Source organism: Triturus cristatus, chromosome 8 (genome assembly GCF_964204655.1).
Source record: "Triturus cristatus chromosome 8, aTriCri1.1, whole genome shotgun sequence".
Taxonomy (NCBI): Eukaryota; Metazoa; Chordata; class Amphibia; order Caudata; family Salamandridae; genus Triturus; species Triturus cristatus.
This window is the reverse complement of record NC_140591.1, coordinates 1,622,929,736-1,622,951,869: the sequence shown is the minus strand read 5'-3', so window position 1 is coordinate 1,622,951,869 and position 22,134 is coordinate 1,622,929,736. Positions and strand designations below refer to the sequence as shown.

Here is a 22,134-nt window from a genome sequence, read left to right as displayed (position 1 = left end):
CACTGGACTGTTACATTCCATACGAAAAGATATCCACCTGCCAGATACTGGACCATTCCATACAAAACCCAAACCATATCCACCCATCATATACTGGATCATTCCATACCAAAGCGTATCCACCTGTCAGATACTGGACCATTCCATACCAAACCATATCCACCCGTAATATACTGGACCATTCCATACCAAACGATATCCTCCCATCAGATACTGGACCATTCCATACCAAACCATATCCACTCATCATATACTGGACCATTCCATAACAAACCAAATCCACCTGTCATATACTGGACCATTTCATACCAACCCATATCCACCTGTCAGATGCTAGATCATTACATACCAAACCATACCCACCCGTCAGATACTGCACCATTCCATGCCAAACCATACCCAACCGTCAGATACTGAACTATCCCATTCCAAACCATATTAACCTGTCAGATACTAGGCCATTTCATATTGAACCATATCCACACATCGGATACTGGACCATTCCATAGCAAACCATATCCAACAGTCAGATACTGGACCATTCCATAGCAAACCATATCCACCAGTCAGATACTGGACCATTCCATACCAAACCATAGCCACCTGTCCGATATTGGACCATTCCATGGCAAACCACAGCCACCAGTCAGATACTGGACTATTCCATAGCAAACCATATCCACCAGTCAGATACTGGACCATTCCATACCAAACGATACTCTCCAGTCAGATACTGGACCATTCCATACCAAACCATAGCCACCAGTCTGCTATAGGACCATTCCATACAAACCATACCCAACCGTCAGATACTGGACTATCCCATACCAAACCATGTTCACCCATCAGATACTGGACCATTCCATACCAAACCATACTCAACCGTCAGACACTGGACCATTCCATTCCATACTGAACTTAACCACCCATCAAATACTGGACCATTCCATACTCACCCGTCAGACACTGGACCATTACATTACATACCAAAACATATCCACCTGCCAGATACTGGACCATTCCATGCCAAACCATATCCACCCATCATATACTGGATCATTCCATACCAAACCATATCCACCTGTCAGATACTGGACCATTCCATACCAAACCATAGCCACCTGTCTGATATTGGACCATTCTGTGGCAAACCACAGCCACCAGTCAGAAACTGGACTATTCCATAGCAAGCCATATCCACCAGTCAGATACTGGACCATTCCATACCAAACCATACTCTCCAGTCAGATACTGGACCATTCCATACCAATCCATAGCCACCAGTCTGATATAGGACCATTCCATACACACCATACCCAACCGTCAGATACTGGACTATCCCGTACCAAACCATGTTCACCCATCAGATACTGGACCATTCCATACCAAACCATACTCACCCGTCAAACACTGGACCATTACATTCCATACTGAACCATAACCACCCATCAAATACTGGACCATTCCATACTCACCCGTCAGACACTGGACCATTACATGACATACCAAAACATATCCACCTGCCAGATACTCGACCATTCCATACCAAACCATATCCACCCATCATATACTGGATCATTCCATACCAAACCATATCCACCTGTCAGATACTGGACCATTCCATACCAAACCATACTCACCCGTCAGACACTGGACCATTACATTCCTTACCAAAACATATCCACCTGCCAGATACTGGACCATTCCATACCAAACCATATCCACCCATCATATACTGGATCATTCCATACCAAACCATATCCACCTGTCCATTCCATACCAAACCATATCCACCTATAATATACTGGACCATTCCATACCAAACCATATCCACCCATTAGATACTGGACCATTCCAAACAAAACCATACTCACCAGCCAGATACTGGACCATTCCATACCAAACCATACTCACCAGCCAGATACTGGACCATTCCATACCAAACCATACCCACCCGTCTGATATAAGACCATTCCATACAAACCATACCCAACTGTCAGATACTGGACTATCCCCTACCAAACCATATTCACCCGTCAGATACTGGACCATTCCATACCAAACCATACTCACCCATCAAATACTGGACCATTCCATACTCACCCGTCAGACACTGGACCATTACATTACATACCAAAACATATCCACCTGCCAGATACTGGACCATTCCATACCAAACCATATCCACCCATCATATACTGGATCATTCCTTACCAAACCATATCCACCTGTCAGATACTGGACCATTCCATACCAAACCATACTCACCCGTCAGACACTGGACCATTACATTCCTTACCAAAACATATCCACCTGCCAGATACTGGACCATTCCATACCAAACCATATACACCCATCATATACTGGATCATTCCATACCAAACCATATCCACCTGTCCATTCCATACCAAACCCTATCCACCTATAATACACTGGACCATTCCATACCAAACCATATCCACCCATTAGATACTGGACCATTCCATACCAAACCATACTCACCAGCCAGATACTGGACCATTCCATACCAAACCATACTCACCAGCCAGATACTGGACCATTCCATACCAAACCATACCGACCCGTCTGATATAAGACCATTCCATACAAACCATACCCAACCGTCAGATACTGGACTATCCCATACCAAACCATATTCACCCGTCAGATACTGGACCATTCCATACCAAACCATACTCACCCATCAGACACTGGACCGTTACATTCCATACGAAAAGATATCCACCTGCCAGATACTGGACCATTCCATACCAAACCCAAACCATATCCACCCATCATATACTGGATCATTTCATACCAAAGCGTATCCACCTGTCAGATACTGGACCATTCCATCCCAAACCATATCCACCCGTAATATACTGGACCATTCCATACCAAACGATATCCTCCCATCAGATACTGGACCATTCCATACCAAACCATATCCACCCATCATATACTGGACCATTCCATAACAAACCATATCCACCTGTCATATACTGGACCATTTCATACCAACCCATATCCACCTGTCAGATGCTAGATCATTACATACCAAACCATACCCACCCGTCAGATACTGCACCATTCCATACAAACCATATACACCCATCAGATACTGGACCATTACATACCAAACCAAATCTACCCATCAGATACTGGACAAACCATAGCCACCCGTCAGATACTGGACCATTCCATACCAAACCATACCCAACCGTCAGATACTGAACTATCCCATTCCAAACCATATTAACCTGTCAGATACTAGGCCATTCCATATTGAACCATATCCACACATCGGATACTGGACCATTCCATAGCAAACCATATCCAACAGTCAGATACTGGACCATTCCATAGCAAACCATATCCACCAGTCAGATACTGGACCATTCCATACCAAACCATAGCCACCTGTCAGATATTGGACCATTCCATGGCAAACCACAGCCACCAGTCAGATACTGGACTATTCCATAGCAAACCATATCCACCAGTCAGATACTGGACCATTCCATACCAAACGATACTCTCCAGTCAGATACTGGACCATTCCATACCAAACCATAGCCACCAGTCTGATATAGGACCATTCCATACAAACCATACCCAACCGTCAGATACTGGACTATCCTATACCAAACCATGTTCACCCATCAGATACTGGACCATTCCATACCAAACCATACTCAACCGTCAGACACTGGACCATTCCATTCCATACTGAACCATAACCACCCATCAAATACTGGAACATTCCATACTCACCCGTCAGACACTGGACCATTACATTGCATACCAAAACATATCCACCTGCCAGATACTGGACCATTCCATGCCAAACCATATCCACCCATCATATACTGGATCATTCCATACCAAACCATATCCACCTGTCAGATACTGGACCATTCCATACCAAACCATACTCACCCGTCAGACACTGGACCATTACATTCCTTACCAAAACATATCCCCCTGCCAGATACTGGACCATTCCATACCAAACCATATCCACCCATCATATACTGGATCATTCCATACCAAACCATATCCACCTGTCCATTCCATACCAAACCATATCCACCTATAATATACTGGACCATTCCATACCAAACCATATCCACCCATTAGATACTGGACCATTCCAAACAAAACCATACTCACCAGCCAGATACTGGACCATTCCATACCAAACCATACTCACCAGCCAGATACTGGACCATTCCATACCAAACCATACCCACCTGCCTGATATAAGACCATTCCATACAAACCATACCCAACCGTCAGATACTGGACTATCCCATACCAAACCATATTCACCCGTCAGATAGTGGACCATTCCATACCAAACCATACTCACCCGTCAGACACTGGACCATTACATTCCATACCAAACCATATCCACCCGTCAAATACTGGACCATTCCATACTCACCCGTCAGACACTGGACCGTTACATTCCATACCAAACCATATCCACCCGTCAAATACTGAACATTCCATACTCACCCGTCAGACACTGGACCGTTACATTCCATACCAAAACATATCCACCTGCCAGATACTGGACCATTCCATACCAAACCCAAACCATATCCACCCATCATATACTGGATCATTCCATACCAAACCATATCCACCTGTAATATACTGGACCATTCCATACCAAACGATATCCACCCCTCAGATACTGGACCATTTCATACCAACCCATATCCACCTGTCAGATGCTGGATCATTACATACCAAACCATACCCACCCATCAGATACTGCACCATTCCATACAAACCATATCCACCCATCAGATACTGGACCATTACATACAAAACCAAATCTACCCATCAGATACTGGACCATTTCATGCCAAACCATAGCCACCCGTCAGATACTGGACCATTCCATACCAAACCATACCCAATCGTCAGATGCTGAACTATCCCATTCCAAACCATATTCACCTGTCAGATACTAGACCATTCCATACTGAACCATATCCAGACATCAGATACTGGACCATTCCATAGCAAACCATATCCACCAGTCAGATACTGGACCATTCCAAAGCAAACCATATCCACCAGTCAGATACTGGACCATTCCATACCAAACCATAGCCACCCATCAGATATTGGACCATTCCGTGGCAAACCACAGCCACCAGTCAGATACTGGACTATTCCATAGCAAACCATATCCACCAGTCAGATACTGGACCATTCCATACCAAACCATACTCTCCAGTCAGATACTGGACCATTACATTCCTTACCAAAACATATCCACCTGCCAGATACTGGACCATTCCATACCAAACCATATCCACCCATCATATACTGGATCATTCCATACCAAACCATATGCACCTGTCCATTCCATACCAAACCATATCCACCTATAATATACTGGACCATTCCATACCAAACCATATCCAACCATTAGATACTGGACCATTCCAAACAAAACCATACTCACCAGCCAGATACTGGACCATTCCATACCAAACCATACTTACCAGCCAGATACTGGAACATTCCATACCAAACCATACCCACCTGCCTGATATAAGACCATTCCATACAAACCATACCCAACCGTCAGATACTGGACTATCCCATACCAAACCATATTCACCCGTCAGATACTGGACCATTCCATACCAAACCATACTCACCCGTCAGACACTGGACCATTACATTCCATACCAAACCATATCCACCCATCAAATACTGGACCATTCCATACTCACCCGTCAGACACTGGACCGTTACATTCCATACCAAACCATATCCACCCGTCAAATACTGAACCATTCCATACTCACCCATCAGACACTGGACCGTTACATTCCATACCAAAACATATCCACCTGCCAGATACTGGACCATTCCATACCAAACCCAAACCATATCCACCCATCATATACTGGATCATTCCATACCAAACCATATCCACCTGTAATATACTGGACCACTCCATACCAAACGATATCCACCCCTCAGATACTGGACCATTTCATACCAACCCATATCCACCTGTCAGATGCTGGATCATTACATACCAAACCATACCCACCCGTCAGATACTGCACCATTCCATACAAACCATATCCACCCATCTGATACTGGATCATTACATACAAAACCAAATCTACCCATCAGATACTGGACCATTTCATGCCAAACCATATCCACCAGTCAGATACTGGACCATTCCATACCAAACCATACTCTCCAGTCAGATACTGGACCATTACATTCCTTACCAAAACATATCCACCTGCCAGATACTGGACCATTCCATACCAAACCATATCCACCCATCATATACTGGATCATTCCATACCAAACCATATCCACCTGTCCATTCCATACCAAACCATATCCACCTATAATATACTGGACCATTCCATACCAAACCATATCCACCCATTAGATACTGGACCATTCCTTACAAAACCATACTCACCAGCCAGATACTGGACCATTCCATACCAAACCATACTCACCAGCCAGATACTGGACCATTCCATACCAAACCATACCCACCTGCCTGATATAAGACCATTCCACACAAACCATACCCAACCGTCAGATACTGGACTATCCCATACCAAACCATATTCACCCGTCAGATACTGGACCATTCCATACCAAACCATACTCACCCGTCAGACACTGGACCATTACATTCCATACCAAACCATATCCACCCGTCAAATACTGAACCATTCCATACTCACCCGTCAGACACTGGACCGTTACATTCCATACCAAACCATATCCACCCGTCAAATACTGAACCATTCCATACTCACCCGTCAGACACTGGACCGTTACATTCCATACCAAAACATATCCACCTGCCAGATACTGGACCATTCCATACCAAACCCAAACCATATCCACCCATCATATACTGGATCATTCCATACCAAACCATATCCACCTGTAATATACTGGACCACTCCATACCAAATGATATCGACCCCTCAGATACTGGACCATTTCATACCAACCCATATCCACCTGTCAGATGCTGGATCATTACATACCAAACCATACCCACCCGTCAGATACTGCACCATTCCATACAAACCATATCCACCCATCAGATACTGGACCATTACATACAAAACCAAATCTACCCATCAGATACTGGACCATTTCATGCCAAACCATAGCCACCCGTCAGATACTGGACCATTCCATACCAAACCATACCCAATCGTCAGATGCTGAACTATCCCATTCCAAACCATATTCACCTGTCAGATACTAGGCCATTCCATACTGAACCATATCCAGACATCGGATACTGGACCATTCCGTAGCAAACCATATCCACCAGTCAGATACTGGACCATTCCAAAGCAAACCATATCCACCAGTCAGATACTGGACCATTCCATACCAAACCATAGCCACCCATCAGATATTGGACCATTCCGTGGCAAACCACAGCCACCAGTCAGATACTGGACCATTCCATACCAAACCATACTCTCCAGTCAGATACTGGACCATTCCATACCAAACCATAGCCACCAGTCTGATATAGGACCATTCCATACAAACCATACCCAACCGTCAGATACTGGACTATCCCGTACCAAACCACGTTCACCCGTCAGACACTGGACCATTACATTCCATACTGAACCATAACCACCCGTCAAATACTGGACCATTCCATACTCACCCGTCAGACACTGGACCATTACATTACATACCAAAACATATCCACCTGCCAGATACTGGACCATTCCATACCAAACCATATCCACCCATCATATACTGGATCATTCCACACCAAGCCATATCCACCTGTCAGATACTGGACCATTCTATACCAAACCATACTCACCCGTGAGACACTGGACCATTACATTCCTTACCAAAACATATCCACCTACCAGATACTGGACCATTCCATACCAAACCATATCCACCCATCATATACTGGATCATTCCATACGAAACCATACCCACCTGTCCATTCCATACCAAACCATATCCACCCATAATATACTGGACCATTCCAAACCAAACCATATCCACCCATCATATACTGAACCATTCCATACCAAACCATACACACCCGTCAGATACAGGACCATTCCATATCAGACCATACTCACCTGTCAGACACTGGACCATTCCATTCCATACCAAACCATATCCACCCGTCAAATACTGGACCATTTCATACCCACCTGTCTGATACTGGACCATACCTTGCTATAGTGAATGTATAACATACCCTCCCTTACATCACCATCACAAACTCAACTGTGCCACACAGCCCACTAGCCCTTACTGCCCCATGCTATATCAAACCCTAGCATACACAACAGCAGCACGCCGCATTGTACCATATAATAGTATCCCCTTCTTTTCTGTACCTTGCTTCCCATGATCTAACATACCGTACCGTGCCGTCCCATAAAGGACAGAGGACCTTCTTTGGAGCACAATTGAATCCATAAAGTAAACAAGCATTTGCAATGCAACAGGTCTCGCATCGGTTAGAGTTGGAGTTATTGGCATTGTAATCACAAAATTGCTTATTGTTTGTTCCAGGTTAACTCACTACACAACTAACACAATGGGCTAATGTCGCAACAGCAAAAGTCCCATGAAAATTTAGGAACCTACACACTTAAAATAAAACGCTGCGATATGAGCCAGTAAAAGCGCCAAGAAGATCCGAAAAGGCACTTTAAAAAGAAAGAACCGCCGTGATGTATTGAAAGAGAGCAAGATGAAGATGAAAGCAGGCAGATTGAAGCCAGTGAACTGAAAACAACTAAAAAATAAAGGACAGATGCAGCTAAGGCTCCTTCCAGTCTGCTCTCTTCCTGTTCGCAATATAAATAAAGGTTTCACGGACATGAAAGAGGTGGCAGCATGCTTGTTACAATCCACAACACTTTGCTTTTAGAATAATTCATGACGAACAGTAGATGGTGCCATAGATAAGATTTAGAAACTAACCCCCGAAACAGTAAAAAAAAGTGCTGGAGGGCATGTGTCTGCCTCGTGTGAAGTATTTAAATAGACAAACAATTACATGGAGCGCTAACAACTGGTATACCACAGCATAGACGCTATGATCTATGTGTTTTTTGTGTAATATAACTATTTCTCCTGTAAAGCTCGCAACTACTTTTGGGGGTAGTTCGCACTACATAAAACTGCAAAACAAAACAAAAAACAACCAGCCAGGATACCCCTATGGGCAAGATCTCACTACACCGGCTGGTCCAGCACACGCACAGCTATGAAAGCTCTGTACACCCTAGTACTGTCCGTTAGGTGGAATGTTCCCAGTACACATATAGCGCTGGCAGTGGGCCGTATCCAGACACACGCCGAGTTAGTATACGGTCCTTGAACCCGTATACAGCTCCGGGGTGGCAGGAACAGCACACTGCACTCCCACAGCAGATAAATCAGAAAGGCAGCTTTGCTCTGTTTGCTGACAAAACGACAAGCCACTAAATCGTATTCATTAAGAGTGAAGCTTTAGTTCATCGTATATTTTTTTGAGTGTTTGATATTGGAACAGTTCTGCCAATCTATGGGGTGCCTTATTATTTTCAGGCGGTACTCTGCGTTAAGTGATTAGCCTGTCACATACACATCTCGCGATATTACTGCTTGTAAACCAGTGCAGAGGTAATCGGTAACTATTGAACAGGTGTCGCTTTTGTTTGTTTCCCTGTACAGTATGTGTAATCTAACTCAGAGGCGCAACTAGAGCCAAATTTCGGGGGGGGGGGGGGGGGGGCTGAGCAAAAATTTCGGGGGGGGCTGAACTTTAAGCAATAGGCAGAGTGGAGCTGCAGGGGCTCTTAGAAGGGGTCAAACAACAGCGAGGCCTCATTAACATGTAAATGGTCTTTTAAAGACCTGTGAAGTGCTCGGGTGCGGCTGCTTTTTTGCCCGGGAAGGTGTCTCATCCCGGGCTGCCGCACACGACGGGGGGGGCTGAAGCCCTGTGAGTCCAATGGGTGTTGCGCGCCTGATCTGACTGTACGTTTAGAGAGCACTGTATATAGGTAGGATAAGAATGACAGCATCCGGGCCTATATCAAGAGGTGATTTGAAACTATGCCTATTGCCGCTAAAGCAGTAATGTTAAAATATTTCAGAAGCTATACACCTAAATAATGCGCCACTATTAGGTTAAGTGAAAATTAAAAGGTGTAAAAAGGCACATATAAATAATAATGTTGCAATGCGCCAATGTGGGAGCGCTATAAACCTGGAAACAGCGCGTTCTAGATACTGCACGCAAAAGCGACCAAGAACAGGCAAATGTTGCCTGAGGCTGTCCCCCCAAGTAAGTATAAAGTACAAACACTTATGTGGAACAGCCCATCAGGCGCACACAAGTACGAGGTCAAATATTGCAGAAGCCACCAATAACAAATGATAGATGTTGCCTCTGTGTGTTTCTCTGTGTGTAGTATGAGAAATTGTATTCATACATAATATAGCGCTAATATCCCTGCAAGTTATGAGAGCGCCGCATATAGACACGTTAGAAGAAACACCAGCCAGAACTGCTGTGTGGGTTAACCTGAAACAATGGGCTAATGTAGTAACAGCAAAAGCCCCATGAAAATTTGGGAAGCTACACACTTAAAATAAAACACAAGTAAAAGCGCCAAGAAGATCTGAAAAGGCACTTTGAAAAGAAAGAACCGCCGCGATGTGTTGAAAGAGAGCAAGATGAAAATGAAGCCAGCGAACTGAAAACAACCAAGAAATAACGGGCAGATGCAGCTAAGGCTCCTTCCAGTCTGCCCACTTCCTGTTCGCAATCTAAATAAAGGTTTTACGGACATGAAAGAGATGGCAGCATGGTCGTTACAAACCACAACGCTTTGTTTTTAGAATAATTCACGACGAACAGTAGATGGTGCCATAGATAGGATTTAGAAACTAACCTCTGAAACAGTAAAAAACAAGAACAACAAGCAGGAAGTGGGATAAGGGAGGGGGTAGGGGAGAGAGGCAATGCAGGCTGGCAAATGGTGAGCACTTTTCGTGGGCGGCCGTGCGGCCGCGAAAGTGAAAGAAAACGAATGCTTTCAGGCTGCCAAATGGTGCGCGCGCCCGGAGCACATGCACTGTAGTTGGCGGCCTGAAATGCACTCGTTTCCACTTCCAAAAGCGCTTACTATAAGTCTCGCCAGAGCAGCGCTAAAGCGCTGTCTCAGGCGAGACCTAATAAAACAGCTCCTGCAGTTCAGGGGTCGCCCCGCCCCCGGGGCTTCCTGTACAGTGCCCTCTGCTCTCCAACTCCGGCTGCCAGGGGAGGGGCGGGGACAAGAAGTCAGGACTGGCTCTAGCCACAGGGTCACAAACAGCCCACGGAGTGCACAGAGGAAGAACAGAGGCGCCTCCGGGAGAGAGGGCAGAGAAAAGAGAAGGACAGAAGAGGTGAGGAGGAGAACAGAGGAACCTCCGGAGACAGAGGGCGGAGGAAAGAGAAGAACAGAAGAGGTGAGGAGGAGAACAGAGGAGCCTCGGAGACAGAGGGCAGAGGAAAGAGAAGAACAGAAGCGGTGAGGAGGAGAACAGAGGAGCCTCCGGAGACAGAGGGCGGAGGAAAGAGAAGAACAGAAGAGGTGAGGAGGAGAAGAGAGGAGCCTCCGGAGACAGAGGGCAGAGGAAAGAGGAGAACAGAGGGGTGAAGAAGAGAACGAGGAACGGCTGAGGAAACGAGGAGAGAGGCCGAGAGACAAGGAGTGAGGCCTCTGGAAGAGGGAAGGAGAGACAGAGAGGAGAGGAAAGAAAACTACTAAACAAGCAGTGGGGAGAGCGCCTGCCATGGGCTCCACGGCCAGCAAGGAAACCGGGACCACCAGCTCCTGTTTTGGTGGCAAAGAAGAGCGAGAACTGGGGTTCAAGGGGCCCCCCGCACACCGGGGCCCCAATGCCATTGCAAGGGTTGCACTTCTGAACCCGCAAATGTCGAGGGTAGATTTAGAAAAGGCCGAGCTGGCGGACAAAGGACCCGCGCGTGGAATATTTGTTGCCCAAGCCTGCGCTGAGGCTGCGTCCCACCGCCCACAAATGACACTTATCCAGCACTCTGACCCCCTGTACCCCGGGAAACAGAGAAGCGACTCCAATTTCTGGGAGGGAGAGTTTTTACAAAATCATCAAGTGCGGGACGCCCTGGGAGAGACCTTGTCCTGCGGAGGGGGGGCTGCAGGAAGCACAGGCTCCCAGCAGGGGTACCCCAACATGCAGCAGGTGTGCTCGGACCTGGCGGCCCCCCGCTTCCCCGTGATCTGGCTGAAACATGTCACCACACTGGAGAAGTTCCTTAGCATCGTGAATGAAGGCGCTATCCGCGGCTGCGACAGGCGCTTCATCCTGAAGGGGAGCCCCGTAAGCCTGAGCGTCTCCTGCTGGTCCCCGCTCATCCCGCCCTCAGAACAGGAGAGATTCAAGAACACGCGCTTAGAGGACTTCATGCAGCGCTACTCGGGCACAAGCACCCGGTACCGGCAACTCTCCCCAGGGGAGCTAGACGTGCGGGAGACGCTGGCCAACTCCCCGGCGCTGCGCACTGACTCCCGCTTCGGGAACTTCCAGTTCCCCTTCGGCTTCGAGGAGCTGCTGTGGAGCTACAAGGAGCAGCACTGCGGGGGGCAGGAGCCGGCCCTGAGGGTGCTGGGCACCGAGGCCTACAAACTGGAGGTGGTTCACTGGGTGCTGATCCACAGCCCGTCCTGGAGGTGGTTCGAGCACCTGCCCCTGCTGGATTCCGTGTGGCCCCGCTCCCGGAGAGGGAACCTGCTGTGGGCGCCCGAGTCCACCACAGACCTCTACACCTGGTTCATCGACCCCTCCACGGGCCGCCTGGGGAAGTATCCGCTGAACCGGGAGTCACAGCAGACGTACGACCCCTCCAGGTGGAACAACGTGGTCTTTGCCTTCTACCTGCCCGGGGGTCGCACCCTGAGCCTGGGAAGGGGCCCCCTCCTGAGAAACGTGGAGGCCTGTGAGACGGCAGGGAGTCTGTGGGGTAACAGCAGCCGCGTCCTGAGACACCCCCCAGAGAAATATGTATCCAAAGAGCAGGCGGAAAGCGTCATCCGCGAAGAGAGAGTTAAAGCCTCGCTTGCATCGCCATGAGTCCTGGTTTCATTGACTTTACATCAGTCAATAATCAGACTCAGCCCCCTGCACAGTCCCCTGCACAGCGCCCTGCACAGCCCCCTGCACAGCCACCTGCACAGCGCCCTGCACAGCCACCTGCACAGCCCCCTGAACAGCCCCCTGCACAGCCCCCTGCACAGCCCCCTGCACAGCGCCCTGCACAGCGCCCTGCACAGCCCCCTGAACAGCCCCCTGCACAGCCCCCTGCACAGCCCCCTGAACAGCCCCCTGAACAGCCCCCTGAACAGCCCCCTGCACAGCCCCCTGAACAGCCCCCTGCACAGCGCCCTGCAGCCCCCTGCACAGCCCCCTGCACAGCCCCCTGAACAGCCCCCTGCACAGCCCCCTGCACAGCCCCCTGCACAGCCCCCTGCACAGCGCCCTGCACAGCCCCCTGCACAGCCCCCTGCACAGCCCCCTGCACAGCGCCCTGCACAGCGCCCTGCACAGCCCCCTGCACAGCCCCCTGAACAGCCCCCTGAACAGCCCCCTGCACAGCCCCCTGCACAGCCCCCTGCACAGCGCCCTGCACAGCCCCCTGAACAGCCCTCTGCACAGCCCCCTGCACAGCGCCCTGCACAGCCCCCTGCACAGCCCCCTGCACAGCGCCCTGCACAGCCCCCTGCACAGCGCCCTGCACAGCCCCCTGAACAGCCCTCTGCACAGCCCCCTGCACAGCGCCCTACACAGCCCCCTGAACAGCCCCCTGCACAGCGCCCTAAACAGCCCCCTGAACAGCCCCCTGCACAGCCCCCTGCACAGCGCCCTACACAGCCCCTGAATAGCCCCTGCACAGCCCCCTGCACAGCGCCCTACACAGCCCCCTGAACAGCCCCTGAACAGCCTCCTGCACAGCGCTCTGCACAGCCCCTGCACAGCGCCCTACACAGCCCCCTGAACAGCCCCTGAACAGCCCCCTGCACAGCCCCCTGCACAGCACCCTCCATAGCCCCCTGCACAGCCCCTGCACAGCCCCCTGCACAGCCCCTGCACAGCCCCCTGCACAGCGCCCTACACAGCCCCCTGAACAGCCCCCTGCACAGCACCCTGCACAGCACCCTCCATAGCCCCCTGCACAGCCCCTGCACAGCCCCCTGCACAGCCCCCTGCACAGCACCCTCCATAGCCCCCTGCACAGCCCCTGCACAGCCCCCTGCACAGCCCCTGCACAGCCCCCTGCACAGCGCCCTACACAGCCCCCTGAACAGCCCCCTGCATAACTCCTGCACAGCCCCCTGAACAGCCCCCTGCACAGCCCCCTGAACAGCCCCCTGCACAGCCCCCTGAACAGCCCCCTGAACAGCCCCCTGCACAGCCCCCTGAACAGCCCCCTGCACAGCCCCCTGCACAGCCCCCTGCACAGCCCCCTGAACAGCCCCCTGCACAGCCCCCTGAACAGCCCCCTGCACAGCGCCCTGCAGCCCCCTGCACAGCCCCTGCACAGCCACCTCTTCGCCCTCCTTTCACCCCGTCCTGCTCCTGCCACTGAAGGCCGCGCTCTCTCCCTTCAACTCACAGGAACTGACTGTTCTGAGAGTCACTCCGACCCCGCGGACTGCCTTTGGGTTTTCATATTGTAACTGGTGGTCCTGTAAAGCGCTGCAATACCTCCGGGTTCAGTCCACGCTACATAAAACTGCGAAAAATATTGCTTTTAATATTCAAAGATTAAGCAGCTTTTTTACTGGATAAGACGCGCAAGCTATACCCGCCCAATAAAGCTACCAGCACCACTGTGCTGTCCTGAAATAAATTCGGCTTTTTAAGTTTTTTAAAAGTTTAACCTGAAACTCTCAGAAACCCTACTTCTCCGATTTGGCATTGTGTTAAACGTCTTTCCGTGTCTCCTTTCACCCTGTCATGTCTGTGAGAGCTTCTGTAATGCATACTGAAACGGTGCATACATAGTTGGCATAAAGGACTTATCCAGGTTTTTAACTGACTCTTGCAGAAAAGTCCAATCGTTATGTGGAATATTCTAGTTCAGCTGTTGCACCATGAGCATGTCATTGTTGCAAGATGTTAAATTGGCCCTTGGGCTCAGAGAGGCCATGTCTGGGTCAGGCAGTGGTGCCTGGCTTTGGGTATCTGCACAGTAGTATATCTTATAGTGCAATATCAGCCTCATACTCCTCCTGTAATCACAGCAATCTCATAATAAAGAACACACTAGACACATTGTTTGCTGGAGAAAACATTGCTGCAGGTTTATTTGCATAATAAATATGCCAACATGGTGGGTCAACTTATGGGCGATCCAGGGGCAGGCTGCAGTGACACCCCTAAGCTGCCCTGCACACCTGATGAGCCAAATTGCACCGTGGTCCCTAACCAATCCGTGCTCACCATTTTGAGTGGATTACCCCTTACACCAGTCCACCCATTTACTCACGTCCCTTGAGGGGGCGGAGCGTATCCAGGAAAGCCCCCGGCTGCTCAGGTTTACAACCGCCCGCAGGACTAAAGGGGCTCCGTCGTTCCTCCAGGGTCCTGCCGTAAGGACTTCCTGGGGTTGTTTGGCATTTGCACCCTTCTTGTGCTCCTGAAGAGGATGCCCCTATGTACCATTCAGCCTCTGGATCGCCCTGTAACTCCGCCATAGCTCTGGGTGTGGCCCCCGTCACACCCTGGGCCCCCCCACCAAGGCAGGCATTCTTACTTAGCATTCTTACTTACACCCAGCTGATTCTACGGCATCTCCCAGGTCCAACAGGGACAGGTCCATGCCCACTCTAGACAAATGAACCCCGTCCTCATCAAAACATCCTGTGGACCTGGCATGCAAGAGACCGTGTCTGATGAATCCAAAACCCCTCTGTTCTGTGAATTTGTGCATGGTGCTGTTTACTGATCTGCAAGAGATTTCCACGGCCTCACCAGACCTGGCCCCATGCCAAACTAAACGTGGCGTTATCTCAGACCACCATAATTCACATTCATCTAATTGGTTGCTCAACTTATGCATAGTGGATTTAATCGCTTGCAGCCGGACCTTCCTACCCAAGAAAGTCAAGTCATAGCCTCCCAGGTGTATGACCAAAATGTTGGGAGGGGATCCGCCTACCGCCAGTCTGTGCCGCAGCTTCTTCAGCAAGCTGTGCCATCGCATTCCTGGGAACCCCAACCAGACTATCTCAGTGAAGGAAAACCCATGCCTCCAAATCCTGCTTTCGGCCCATCGCGCCACTCTCGCGATGTGAGAATGGCCACTCACCCAAACCTTTGATCCTGGCAAAATAAAGAAATGCAGGGTTGCAAAACACAATTCTATCACTACTACACAAGATTGCCCATAATTTGCTCAGAATTCAACACACTGCCCACATATTAGCACATGGTGCTCCGCCGAATTGTACATAGTTTGCTCAGAAATCACCATGCACACATCTTAGCAGATGGAGCTGCACAAGATTGCCCATAGTTTGCTCAGAATTCACACTGCACACATCTTAGCAGATGGAGCTGCACAAGATTGCCCATAGTTTGCTCAGAATTCACACTGCACACATCTTAGCAGATGGAGCTGCACAAGATTGCACTTAGTTTGCTCGGAAGCCGAGCTGCACACATATCAACACATGGTGCTCCACAAGCGCACTCAGCCCTTGAAGGCTTCACGGGCGGATGTAACGCTTGAAACACTGGGATTCCCACCTCCCAACCTGCCAGCCCCTGCCTGTATGGGAGTACCACGCCGGCCAGGATTCTTGAGCCAGAAATTGGGACAGTAGTGCCCTTGTTAGCTGACAGCGTCCACCCCAGCCTGGCTGCTAAGGCTACCAGGGCGGTGATTTTTTGCTTAATTGAAGCAACCTGTAACATGCCCTCGGTTCCAGAGTGCACCCACTTTGCTGATTTTGACCAGAAATTTTCACAGACCTTTTTGATTGCTAAACCAAGGTGAACACATGAATGGTGTCAAATCTGGTTTGAGGGACTGTATGTATTTTGCCCACTATTGCCGTCACCGCACCCTTTCCTCAGCCCACCAGGCTTGCTTAACTGCAGTCCGATCACAGAAGCACACCACCTGCTAACCATCTGTGACCCTCAGTGCTTGAACCGGCAATAGACCTAGTTCACTTAGTTTTCCCCGGATTTGATTGCCCTCCATCAAATACAAGCTGGGTTCGACTTTCATGTTGGAACATTTTTATCCCGCATGGCCAGAGAGTCTTGCGTATTATTAATCCAATGATAATGTCGGATTCAAGATTTCCAGTTTTATGTTCTGCCGCAACCTTCCTTTTGTGGGGCCGCTGGGACCGATCTGCCTTCTTGCAAGTAATCTCGTTACTAAATACAGCTCCCTTACTGCATTTGTCTGCCACTCAAAGACAACTGGCCACAACATGACTCCCTGCAGCTTGGTGAAGAGGATGCTTGAGCCAAATATACCCCAGTCCATGTTTTCAGCATTTACGTTTATGGAGGCTCCCGTTCGTGTTGTGTGCAATGTCCTGGCAAGGCATACTCAATGGCATGTTCATCCTTGGTGACTATCCTACTATGATGTGTAAAGGCTCAACTATCCGATGAGCTTATAACTATGTGACATTAAGCACGGGTGTCCTTGTGTACCCATGTATCCCTCCTTTCTTACAGGAATTTTTCCTGTTCAATTTATCTGTGGTGTTTGCCCCCTGACTTCCCAGGCTGCTTACTAATAACCACGTGAGCAGCTGTTGACGTTAATGAGGGAAATCACCTGGTTGCAACTTGACTTATACACCGCCCGCCTTAATGTGCTACGTTGTAGGAGATGAAGCACCTAACTCATATCTCTTTCCCTTCAAAAGATACAATAAACCGCCCGGTCATAAGAACCGTCATAAGCACAGATTTTTAAAATGGACATCCTCTAAGTGAGAATGGCTCTACCCAGCCATAAGACCAGAGATACTCATGCATTAAATCCACAGATATGCATTTGAGGTATGCTAAACTGCCCCAAAATCTGCCTCCCTCTGCTCCTGAACTGGGAACCTGTTGCCTGGTGGTACAACCCCTCCGCCCCTGAAAGTCTCCATGATATCAGCTGGCTGAAGCTGCGACTAAATGCATTACATTTGTTTGCAGAGGCCTGTTGAAATTAAATTGAATTCCTTTATTCTGAGTCTGGGTGATCTTGAGGTGGGTGGGGGACTAATACCTGCCTTTGAAGAACCAGCTTATTATTTTAACCCATTTATGATCCACGTGCTGCAGAAAACTGGCCCTTCGTATCTCTGACTCTATCCAATTAAAGCATAAACCTGTGGCTTTGCCTAAGAAACCTGTATGTATGTGTATTTGAGGGCACCGTCACCCTTAAAGGTCTGTTGGTTCTGAATAACAGATGTCTGTTGATACTGAACTTAATGGTAGTCATATTATCGACCTTAGGGGGCTAAAGGCTAGGTGAACCTGCTGGAAGTGGCATCTGTGACCAAGGATAAACGACGGTCCCCTACCGGGGATGCAATATTCCTAATGCTTCCATCTTTCTAAAGCAAGGAAAGCCCCCACGTGCAGCACTCAATCCCTCCCGAATCACTTATTTCTCGCAAGAAATGTGCATGCGCGGGTGTGCGCGCATGCACAGTTCTCACAAGGATTAGCGAGACAGCGACGAAGAGGACGCCGCATGCCAGGTAAGTGGTTTTAAATTTCTTTTTTAATAATGTTTAATTACCTTTGAGGGCTCGCGCAGCGAGAGGCCCTTTGTGTGGGGTTCGAAAACGGAGCCTGGAATCGCGCACACTCATGTGTGTTTCTGAAAGACAGGCACGCAATGGGCCAAAGATGGGCGCACTGTTCCGCCCATGGCCTATTGGTGTCTGTTACGCGCACCAAAGGCCATGTGGTTTCAATTATCGTGCCCAGCCACGGGAGTGATAATTGAAAACACATGTTCGCTGTGGCGCGCGCGCACCACTCGTGGGCGTTTTTTTTTTTTAACACTAGCTAGCGCTTTTGCGATTGCTTTCAGTGCCACTTGTTTGAATTTGAGAGTGTCTGTATCTTGTTATTCTAGGCGAGGACGGAGGTGCCTTCGATGAGCTGTGTGGGTTCCAGCACTTTTAGCAGCAGTTGCCCTAGGGCGGGACTGAGGTGAACTGGCTGAGTTAATTAAGAATGTTTAGCCCTGTTTGAAATGCCGTAGAGAGCTGTGAACAGTCTATGATCTAGAATTGGAGGGGGCGGGGGGCTGCAATACACGGGTGGATTAGGGGTGTACTGCTTACTGGTGCCTTCTGTTTAAACAGCTACAAAGGGTCAATGTGACCCCACAAGTCCAGACTGATAGCAGGTTCCTTGCAGTGATATCTTTCGAGGGCAGAGAAACTTCCCGCTCCAGCACTGCTTTATAAGGCAGCAGCCGGCGCCATCCCATATACAGTTCTGCTTTCCGTGTTCCCCTGGAGCTGCTTGCGCAGGGCATTGAGTCACCCCCTTAAACCCCTCACTCTAACGAGTCCCCTCGACACTCTACGGAGCCAAGAAGCAAGAATTAAGGCCTTGGCTGCGGCTCTCCCGTCTCTGCATCCTTTCCCCACAGCCCTATATAGTCATGATTGATGCCTGATCCAGCTGGGTCTGCACCGATGCTGCGCTGCCTCGCGCCACCCTGCGCACCTTCCTGTGCGGTCTGGAGGACAGAGCAACATGCGGCGGGCATCATACCAGCCACATACACACACAGGGGAGCCACCAGAACCTGCGAGACAAAGCTGAACCACCGAGCCAGCCAGGTGAACCTATAATGGCAGAGGCAGCTGTTTAACTGCGGCCTAATTCAGATGAGTTGCTTCCCATGTAATACTTTAATCGACAGAGGGAAAAAAAGACTTTCTCTACTTGCACTTGCTCACTCCCAGCAAAATAACACAAAAAAGGGGTCTTTAGCCATTTTACAAAACTTAGGACCCCACCATCCTCCTTGGGGACTTGTTACTTTCATCAATGAACCGAAAATGTACCTAATCTAATATTATGCGGCACATTTTGTGATAGCATTACTTGATTATTTTGATTTTCCACTTCTTAAGAGTGGACATAGGTTTCACCTCATTAGTACCAGTTTAACCCCCAAATATAGAAAAAAGCAACAGAAAGGGTACCAGGCAAACTCAGCGAAGCGTCTTCTACTGCGGAGCAGCAGGTACTGCCTCGCATGTTTTTGCTAATTCTTGATTCATTTATGCTATAAACATTTTTTTGTTAAAATAGGTAGATTCTGCAGCAGATGACCGATAATGCAGCAAACGTAGCAAATCCATAACAATGCGAAAAAAACGCCATGTACCGCAAATCGCATGATTCCAGCATTGCCAAAAATATATGTACTTTTTTGTCTAATGTACACTAATCTTTATGCAGCTCAAGACAGTGGTGTTTAGTCTGAAGACTCGTCCCTTCCTTTGGTGCTGTTCACTGACCGGTTTGCAATGGTTTGGCGGCTTCAGCCCGGGATACAATGGTGACCGCCACTAAACCATCGTTACAAGTAGCATTGCTGGGCCCATCAAGTGGCAGGTGCTAATAGTCTCACTAGGTGGACCAGGGATGGGAGGGGTTTGCGCACTACATTCTTCTCTGAAAGTGGGCATTCCAAGGCAGGAGCAGGCCTGTGTGACATCTGTGTACAAACAAGGTATTCTAGGTTCTAGGTTGCACCACATGCTGCTCTTGAGTTAGCGCTTCTTTGACAAAAGCAAAACCTGAATAAAAAAAAAAAAAGATGGAAGATGGCCATTCCCTTTTTTTGTTGAAGGCTAATGTTACAGCCCTCAAGGGTGTGGGTCTGGATGCAGATTGTTTTAGGACTCGCCTGGAGATAGCCTTACCTGTCTATTGTCAGAATGCCCGGATCAGACTAAAAATGCCTTTCCCTACTCTTCTCGTGCAACTGTTCCTCCCCTGGAGCATAACTTCTTTGCCATCCTTTTGACTGGATGATGTGTATCCTTCCACTTCTCACATTCATGGACTACTTTTTTCTTTTTCCATCAGCAGTCCATGAGAGTGCATGTGCGTTCTTTCTCTCTCTCTTTCATGTGCTGCTTCTCCCTCAAACACCTGACCCGCAGTCTCAGTGTTGCTTGCCAACCCTCCCAGCTTGTTTGTAAAATCACAGCAAAAGGTATTTGTGGGCGGGATGGGATTATAGAGAAGACTTTAGCGGTAGTTTTTGTTTTATGTTCTGCATTCCACATACTGTACAGAAGTACAGGACTTGCCACACAAACGCCTTCATGCCACTGGGTAGGAGATGCTGCTGCAGTCAGTCAGATGGTGTTTAAGGCAGAAGATGTACTTAGCATAACTGAAAAAGAGATAGCGCTTTTCCTAAAGGCCTATAAATCTGTTTCCTGGACTAGTGCAAAAGGCAGAAGCATTTGTTTCAGTTCTGAATCCAGTAAATAATAATTAGGCCTTATCAAATATTTTTTGCTTTAAATTCTAATACTTCTTTATTCTTTTTTAATTCTGTTCAGAGTTTTTTGATATTTTTGGTTTTCCTCCAATATATTGAAATCTTTTTTTATTTTACTTTTTTAAAAGAGTGCTTTTCAAATAAACATTCTCACAAAATGGCACTCACATAATAAAGGTGTGACCTATTGGCTTTGCCAATGCTTGTCTTTCCTTCGTATGCATTATCGGCTCAGATGTTCTACAGGGCTGACTCCAGCACTGGCTTAAATGCCATTGTGTTCCTCAGATGCAGACCAGTACACAAAATGAAAAATCGTTGTTATACACGGGGGGGGGGGAGTGAGTTGTGGGGGGGGAGTGAGACGTGAATGTGTATGTTCTGATATTTCAACTGAGATATGTGTAGCGCTGCATTGCCATTAGCAGGCCTCAATGATTTTGCCACAGACCAGGATTCTCTGTGTTCTGTTCCAGGTTGTTTATTATTGTGGTTGGTGCTGTTGTGAGCTTGAGCATAAT

At 48.5% G+C, this 22,134-nt stretch overlaps 1 protein-coding gene across 1 annotated transcript; it reads left to right on the top strand.

Annotated features, from left to right (window-relative positions):
* Window positions 1-11,348: 11,348 nt before the first annotated feature.
* On the top strand, window positions 11,349-15,357 carry LOC146808448 (uncharacterized). Its single transcript, XM_085623559.1, has one exon. It carries the CDS (start codon window positions 11,854-11,856, stop codon window positions 13,168-13,170), a length of 1,317 nt encoding a protein of 438 aa, XP_085479685.1. The 5' UTR covers window positions 11,349-11,853; the 3' UTR covers window positions 13,171-15,357.
* Window positions 15,358-22,134: the final 6,777 nt, after the last annotated feature.

Excerpts from the sequence above, each read along its gene's own strand:
- LOC146808448 (XM_085623559.1), top strand. The coding sequence starts at position 11,854 with ATGGGCTCCACGGCCAGCAAGGAAACCGGGACCACCAGCTCCTGTTTT.